Here is an 8,702-nt window from a genome sequence, read left to right as displayed (position 1 = left end):
TTGGGGGACCCAAATATACTGGGTACGAAATTCAGCATCAGACTTACCCAACCTAAATGTAAGGCACAAAACGTCTTGAGTACATTTTACCATTCTGCTGGGCCCTAAAGGCTCCATTTGAACGGGAGTGAGTTACGTAAATGTTGTACTGCACTGCACTGCTGTCGTCTGCTCAGGGCGCTCGTATATATACACTTTGGTCGGTAGGTGCGAATCACCTCACGCGCAAAACATACGGTACTGTACGGATTGGCGCCATGTTTGAGGAGAATCACACTGAGATTATCTTTGCAACCAAAGTAGTGTTTACGAGTAGATATGGGACTATGCTTATGATTAATTGCTTGGATAAGTAAAAGAATTATGCCTTAAACATTTAGGTAAGTCTTGTTGCGGTAAATACTCCGTTTATATTACGGATGATTGTAAATGAGTTTCTCTCATTGAGGAAATTCGGGTTCATGATATACATACGTAACAAATATTCAATACAAGCTAATATTAATACAATGCATTATCTTGATATAAAGTACCAAACAACTAGGATGTATTAACAAAGAAATTGAGCTTTACATGTTACTTAGGAACAGATAGAAGGGAAAATTATGATGCTGTATTGACTGAAAAATCCGTAACACAGCCCCCCTTCTTCTGTACATTCGTCCCGAATGTTGTACAGGTAAGAACTCTTATGTTAAAAGTTGGCTTTCTTTATATGGGAATAAATCTCCATTTATAAAGACAACATACTCACTGAGTTCAATTACAACAATTTATGGGATAACAATATGACATCATAAATACAATACATTAATAGTAACATTTTAAACAATGACAATAATGTGAATAAACATATAACTTAACCAATAATGATAACAATTTAAGAAAATGAATAATATGACACATATATCAATAAAATGTTTCATCACAGGTACACATCAGATGCATCACAAATCCAGCACAACATCACTAATGTGAGAACAACTTGAGCATGGGCTCAATTAATCTGGAGAGAATGTCAATCTCATAAAACGCACATTCTTGAGAAAGTTCCTTCAGAGCTGTAGCCGAAGTTGGAATAGAGATGGATGAGACACAGCAGCTGTTCCTCAGGAAGTCTAATATGAAAGGGAAATGTTTCGGATTGCGGTCGATGAAGAAAGGTGTTGATGAAAGCTTTGAGGATAAAGTCGCGAGCAACGAGGAAGGATCCTCCCGCAGTGTGGATCTGGTAGTTGTGAACATGGTCCCTCCAATGTTTAGGGTTACAACCTCATCCTGCCTTGCGATGATGTCTTTAACTTTTAGGGACTGCTTATTGGTTGGTATGTATGGAGTGGAAGATGGGAGGTCTGGAACAGCATACTCCTGTTCAGGTTCTGGGTCAATAACACCATCTGTGTGAATAGATAACTGATCAGGATTGGAGCGTTTGGAGACAAGAGTTGTTTTGGAATAGATGGAGTCCTTGTCAGATTCTGATAAAGCCAAGTCTTTATTAAGGTCAGGCAAAGGGATTTCTGAGGCTTTTGGAGTAGCTGACTGTACAGGTAAGGCTGCAGAAGTTGAAGTGTCGGGACCAATAGAGGCAGAAGCTGGATCCTTTGGAGTCAGAGAGTCGCCTGAAGACTTTGGAACTGGGATTTTCAAGCTCATCAGCTTCTTCTTTGGAAGAGGCTCCAAGCATTATGTCGTTGAACTGGATTGCAGAACTTGGACCTGTTTTTCTGGAAGGTCTGGAATTCGATCGCCTCGTCACTAGTGAACGTACCCGTTGACTTTTTGATTAGTTGGAATGAAGACACTGGACAACCATGCTTTTGATCCGTTCTACAGAATATGGTGCCACAGGAGGTGCACTTATGCCCGAATCCGGAGTGGACGGTCGTTATATGCCTCTCGCAATTGTTAGGGAGTGAGAATTCTTTGTCACAAATGGTGCAATCGTATTTCTGGATCTGAAATTTGACAAAGTAAATTTTATTAGCAAGACGTAAAAGGTAAATATAATAGAAAAAGATAAAAATAATGGAAGGGGATCCAATCATCACTTAGGGAAAGCAAGGTAGGTTATCTCCCTTATATGGTTTAAGTAAGTTATGGTGGACGATTTTTGGCTTATGTTTTAGAGTTTTTCTGATTTTGTATATAACATCATTTACTCTTTTAACAATAAGGTAGGGACCAGTCCATGGTCTACATAACTTTTTTTCCATGTTTCTCATATTTTGGAAAGTAAAACCAAACTGCATCACCAACTTGATACAAGTGTTGATGAATTTTTTTGCTATATTCTCTGATCATGTGTTTGGTAGATGATTGAAGTTGATTACGGGCGTGGTTATGAATAACTTGTAATTTACTTGCTAATTCATTTGCAAATTCAGATCCGTACTTTTGCTTTTGTGTTTCAGGGTCTGGGACACCAAGCACCAGATCAATGGATAGATGGGTTGGTCTACCAAAGACCATTTCATTTGGGCTAACCTTTGTAGATTCGTGGACAGATGATCTATATCCCATCATTAAAAAGGGGTATGTATTCATCCCAATCTTGTTGGGTTTCATTGATAAAGGCTGAAAGCATGTTCTCTATCGTGTGGTTAGCACGTTCGATCATGCCATCAGACTGTGGCCTATAAGGGGTAGTGCGGGTTTTTACAATGCCAAGTATATTGCAGATGTCTTGTAATAACTCAGACTCAAAGGATCTACCTTGGTCAGAATGTAATTCCATAGGTACACCAAATATAGATATAACTCTTTCAATAAGTATTTTGGCAATAGTGTGGGCCTTTTGGTTTTTGATAGGGAAAGCATCTACCCATTTTGTAAAATAGTCACCCACTACAAGAAGATATGAATTCTTCTTTTTAGTAAGGGGGAGTGGACCCATAATATCTATGGCCAACCTTTCCATAGGTTCTCCCACAATATATTTTTGTAAGGGTGCTTTGGGTAATTTATGGGGGGATTTTCTTGATTGGCATAGATCCAATTTACTACAAAAGGTTTTAGTGTCTTGAGACATATGATACCAGAAGTATCTGTCTTTAATTTTTGATAGGGTTTTCCGAACACCTAAATGACCGCCAGTAACACTGTTGTGCAATTGTTGAAATATGAGATGTTTTAGGGATTTGGGAAGGACAATTTGGTATTTAGGCTGGACACCTTCCCAAATATGATATGAGATCCCTTTTAAAAATTTGAGGGAATCATATCTGACCCAGTAGTATTTATGGGCTTCACTAAGATGGGATATTTCTTCCCATTTAGGTCTGTCCTTGGATTTTACCCATTCTATGACGGTTTTAATGATTGGGTCTTGGTTTTGGGATTCTTTGATGTCAAGAATTGGGGCATGGGAATCAATATTGGGCAAATTATTTTGGGCGGTACTTTGAGCTCTTGTAGTTATAGCAGAGCAAGAGGGCTCATATTTCTCTTCTGCTTTATTACAGTGTTTGCAGTCAAGGGGACAGGGTCTCCTAGAGAGGGCATCAGCATTGCTGTGAGATCTGCCAGCTCTATGCTCAACTTTAAATTCATATTGTGACAATAATTCGAACCAACGAGCAATTTGGCTTTCTGGGTTTTTAAAGTTTAGGAGCCAGGTAAGTGAACCGTGGTCTGTCCTAACTTTGAAGGATCTACCATATAAATAATGGTGAAAATTTTTAATGGATTTTACAATAGCCAATAATTCTCTGCGTGTTATACAATACCATCTTTCTGTAGCACTGAAAGTTTTACTGTAATAGCAGATGAATTTTTTAAATTCCATTTTGTTCTTGGGAAAGTACTGCGCCTAAGCCGTTATTTGAAGCATCAGTATCGAGGATGAATAATCCTTCATTGTTTGGGTAGGAGAGGATTGGGGTACTGGTAAGGGCTCGTTTGAGTTTATCAAAAGCTTCTTGGCAGTTCTTATCCCAACGAAACTCTTGTTTTGATTCTGTGAGTTTATGTAGGGGTTGTGCAATATCAGCAAACTTGTAAATAAATTTGCGATAATAAGAACATAAACCGAGAAAACTTCTGATATTTTTAACAGAGGATGGGGTTGGCCAATTTTGAACTGATTCAATTTTGGATGGGTCTGTTGCGACTCCATTTACATCAACAATATGTCCTAAGAATGAAACCTGTTGTTTCTGAAGTAGGTAACACTTTTTGGGGTTCATTTTTAGGTTTGCCCCTTTTAGTCTATCAAAAACTTGTTTCAGATTTATGATGTGTTCATCAAATGTCTGGGAAAGAATGATTATATCATCTAAATAGACCATACATATTTTCCAGGACAAGTTGGAGAGGACTTTCTCCATAAGCCTTTCGAAAGTAGCACCTGCATTGCAAAGACCAAAGGGCATGTTTAAAGAGACAGTTAACAGCTGAAAACACATGTGTGAAAACATTTCAGATTTTCCTACTGTATTGTTAGGAAATAAGAAATAACGTTTATTGTAATAGTTGAAATACATGAAAATCCCTTTCACATATTTAATTAACCTAATTATCAGCTTCCTGAAATTCAAGGGCCGTACAAACCGGAATAATCTTATATCGTTTATTTGTACCACATGGACTTTGATTGACAGTAATTGACACATGCTGAAAACTACAAGATCTTCGTCCCACTACGGTCATCATGGAAAACGAGGTTAAAGCGATTCTCTACATGAAACATATCCTTACTTACTCGATAATTTATAAATGGTTTGCCAATTTAGGTTCATTTTAAAATGAACAGACACAAATATGTCAAATAACCCCTCAAGGGGCCTCATTTATAAAAATAGATTTAGGTTGTAGCAACTCCTATGATAAACACGAAAAATACATGCTTACAAAATAGTAATTGTGGTTGTTTAAAAAACTTTGAACAGTTATTACCTTTGAGAAGTAGAAAAGACATATTTTTATCAACAAACCTGTCCAGGAGATTCTTTGCGAGCCCTGCATGTGTTTTGTTTACAGTAAATACGCATGCGTAATAGTATAGAAGGCTGAACCCCGAACACGTTGCGATGTATTTATGTGATAGGTTATACGTAATTATTAATTTTAATGAAATAGTTAGATTTATTGCATGGAGAACTTTGTAATTTTCTGAAAGTTTATACATTCATGAGTAGTACAAAAATACCGAACCCGATCGGAAAATTTTTTCAAGTCGGTTTTTCGATAAGATGCGCCATACTGTCTCTTCAAGAATTGCCAATGACCACCGCCAGGTATGGAAAATGCTGTTTTGGGTTTGTCATCTGGGGCCATCTTAACTTGCCAATAACTGCTTTTTAGGTCTATGGTTGAAAACCATTTTGCTCCTGCTAGGGCGTCTAGAGTAGAATCAATTCTGGGAATTGGGTAGCTATCTTTTATCTTTAATTGTCACATCATTTAACTTTCTATAATCAATACAAAATCTTATGGACCCGTCCTTTTTCTTAACTAGGACAATCGGGGAACTCCATGGGCTATTGGAGGTTTCTATTACTCCCTTATCTAACATATCCTCTATTTCTTTTCGACTTCACCCATTTTAGCTAAGGGTAATCTTCTCGGGTGTTGTTTAATGGGAGGGGCATTCCCAGTATTAATTTTGTGTTCAACAAGATTAGTAAGACCCATGTCAGTTGAGGTAGTGGAAAAGCTATTTTGGTATTCATTAAGGAGATATTGCAATTTTTGCTTTTGTTCAAGAGTAACTTCATTGGGGAGTTTCTCAACAATACACTGTTAGTGGTTGGGGAATTGGGGTTTAAACTCCGGGTTCAGAGTATTAAGGGTGTGGGAATCGTAAGAGACTTCCCTTTCTAACACTTTGTCAACACAGTTGACTGTGGCAATTTGGGTATTTTTGTAAAGCTTGACACTTTCATCTTTCAGATTCATGTACCGAACTGCGACCTCACTGTCACAGTTATAAGGATTTGGGGAATCAATAATTCATACTTCTCAACAAAACTCTGGATGGGTTCTATTACTCCAACCTCATCCTTAAATAAGGGGTTATCCACCTTTGCAGGTGCAATAAATTCACAATGGGGAGGAATTTCAATATCCTCAGCAAAACGTATCTTGCTACACGACACAACTTCTACACAAGATTTACTAAAGCAGGGAATGTCTAGACCCTGTACCTTTAGTTTCATCTTCTTCACAAAAAGGTCACATGAATTCTGAGTCATAAAATCTAATCCCAATATAAATGGGGTTTGTATATCAGCCACAAGTACTGTATGGGTAACTTGAAAATTTTCAAGGGATATTTGAATGGGGCATTCTCCAGAAACTGGGATTATATCGCCACTTGCAGATGTAAGTTTTATTGAAACTTGGGTAAGTTGAGGCTTTTCCATTTTTAAATTTTTATAGAATTGGGTAGTGACTATAGTCACGCTAGCGCCCGTGTCAACTTGCATACAGTACAGGCAACGCAGATCCCGTATTGGCCCGCGTTACCGTCACGGTATTATTATCGTTCCCGCGATACACCATCGCGGTTTTTGATCGCGGTATGGATAGCGACCGTGGTGACACCGCGACGGTGTGATTTACCGTTATTCCTGCTGCTGCTTGTTGTTGTTACTTTACCTGTACTGTACATTACAGGCAATGCGGGTCGCGTAAATCCACGTCAAATATGCGACTTCAGATTTAAGCATAACAGCTGCATTGTAAATAAATTGTGGTCCATATTAATATAAATTTAATAAATTATAGAATTTCATGAAATCGGAAACTACATTCGAATTACAACATAACATGATTATTGCGCTGTTAAATTTTTGTGATGTGTAAAAAGAACACATATCTTTGTATTTGACGTGCTTATTTCAGTTATTATTTCTATTAGTTGATAATCCTGTTTTTATAACAATCTTAAAATTAAAATATTTTCATTAGATGAACTCGTATCAATGCAGAGCAATTTCATCTTCTCATTTTATAAGTTGACACGTATAGCGCCGTAAACTGTCAATATATGTGTATGTTTTAAATTGAGAAATGAACAAATGTCGGGAATCAACTAACAAATCTATTTTTCCATTCAATAATAAAATTATCATTCATATATAGAGTTGGTGCTGCGTTAAAGCACATGGAATCATAATGTATTATGTCAGTATACGTTTCCTGTGTATACATATAAAGTTTAAGTCCGATCATTTTCTGTGTATACATGTAGTGATTAACAAACTCAGGGTAGAAAACCACATGCCCTTGAGGGTTTTCACACCTATTTACGACAAAAGAAAAAGTCTATATCGCATACGGCTTCGTCTAATCGCACAACACCTTGCAGGAGAGAGAGAGAGAGAGAGAGAGAGAGAGAGGACGTTTAGGCGTAATTTAACGTACACTTATGTGAAATATACTAATATCCAATACTAAATATTCATAAAATTAGTATTCATAAAAGAATATGGTACACTGTGATTGAATCCATCATGCAATTTCAGATTTGAGTCCAGGTGCTGCACCTGTCAATCAAATCAACCCGCTAGCTCTACCACGTGTTTCCTCCATGATAAAGTTTCGTTCCATTAGTTTTATTTTTAATAAAGAAAATAAGAAGTATGTTTAACAGTTAAGTTTCTTTACAATGTTCGTGATGCATGATATACTGTGTTTGGAAAGTTTAATTCGTTGTGTTTTTTCTCTATCTCTCGTTTAGTTTATAATGGAGGTTTTTTGCGGGAAGGAACATCTTCAACACGTTAAGCGGTTAAAGAACGCAGTAAAATGAATCAATTATCTGATATAACTATCAGTAAAATTGTTTGATGTAGAATTCTTCTTGGTCAATCGTTACACAGATTATCTACCTGCCTCATTCCTGTGTATTCTGTGCGTTCAAGCGTAGAGTGATTTCCTGTCAGTGCGACGGTTTCACACCTTTGTGTAAAACAATTGGGACTAAAGTTAACTTCGACAGTCATAAAGCGGTGGGGGGGGGGGGGGGGGGGGGGGGGGGGGGTAAGGTTACGATAACAGGAAACGGGTTTACATATTTGTAGTAGCTTTCAATAAGATTACATGTACATGCGCACATAAAATGATATCAATACATTTACTGAAATGTTTAAATGTTTTTTTATCGACATGAAATATCGATATATATATATATATATAAATATGAAATATGAGGGGGGGGGGGCTCGGTCGCGAGCGAACGCTAACCTCCGTCACGGCGGGTAGCTGGTACACCATCATGACACCATGACATGGGATACCCACAATATCTTTCGATTACATAATTTTATGCAACTCTGGGTATCTCTAAGGCTCCTTACTCTCTATTTGTATTAATTCAATTCAGAGAGATATACGTTAATTTGATTTTTCGCATAACAATGGGGCGTATTCGAAGGTGACAAAGAAGTTGATGAGAAAGGAGAGGCTGGTAGACCCTCGGTATCTTCTATCTCTCGCAGCTTGGCCCTCATGTCCTGTTCACATCCAGCATGCAAGACCACAGCTCGATCGACTTCCTCAGGCCGGCCCCACTGAACATCGAACTCATTTCCACATTGAATATTCAAGTCAGACTGAGTTTTGAAGAACTAACGGCTTCGCACTTAAAGATTGTCGTCGCAAACGTAACGCACTAGAAAGTGGGAATCCTCGCGCAATGACAAACGACGAGCAATACATGTACCTAAAGTAACGCAACACAAATTCACTAATTAAAA

The 8,702-nt window shown here is 37.7% G+C and overlaps 1 protein-coding gene across 1 annotated transcript; it reads right to left on the bottom strand.

Annotated features, from left to right (window-relative positions):
• Positions 1-969: 969 nt before the first annotated feature.
• LOC128164732 (BTB/POZ domain-containing protein KCTD7-like) lies at positions 970-1,656 on the bottom strand. Its single transcript, XM_052828727.1, has one exon. The coding sequence runs from the start codon at positions 1,654-1,656 to the stop codon at positions 970-972; it is 687 nt and encodes a 228-aa protein (XP_052684687.1).
• Positions 1,657-8,702: the final 7,046 nt, after the last annotated feature.

The sequence above is a fragment of the Crassostrea angulata genome, chromosome 10, assembly GCF_025612915.1.
Source record: "Crassostrea angulata isolate pt1a10 chromosome 10, ASM2561291v2, whole genome shotgun sequence".
Taxonomy (NCBI): Eukaryota; Metazoa; Mollusca; class Bivalvia; order Ostreida; family Ostreidae; genus Magallana; species Magallana angulata.
The sequence above is the reverse complement of the archived record's forward strand: the minus strand, read 5'-3'. Positions and strand labels throughout refer to the sequence as shown.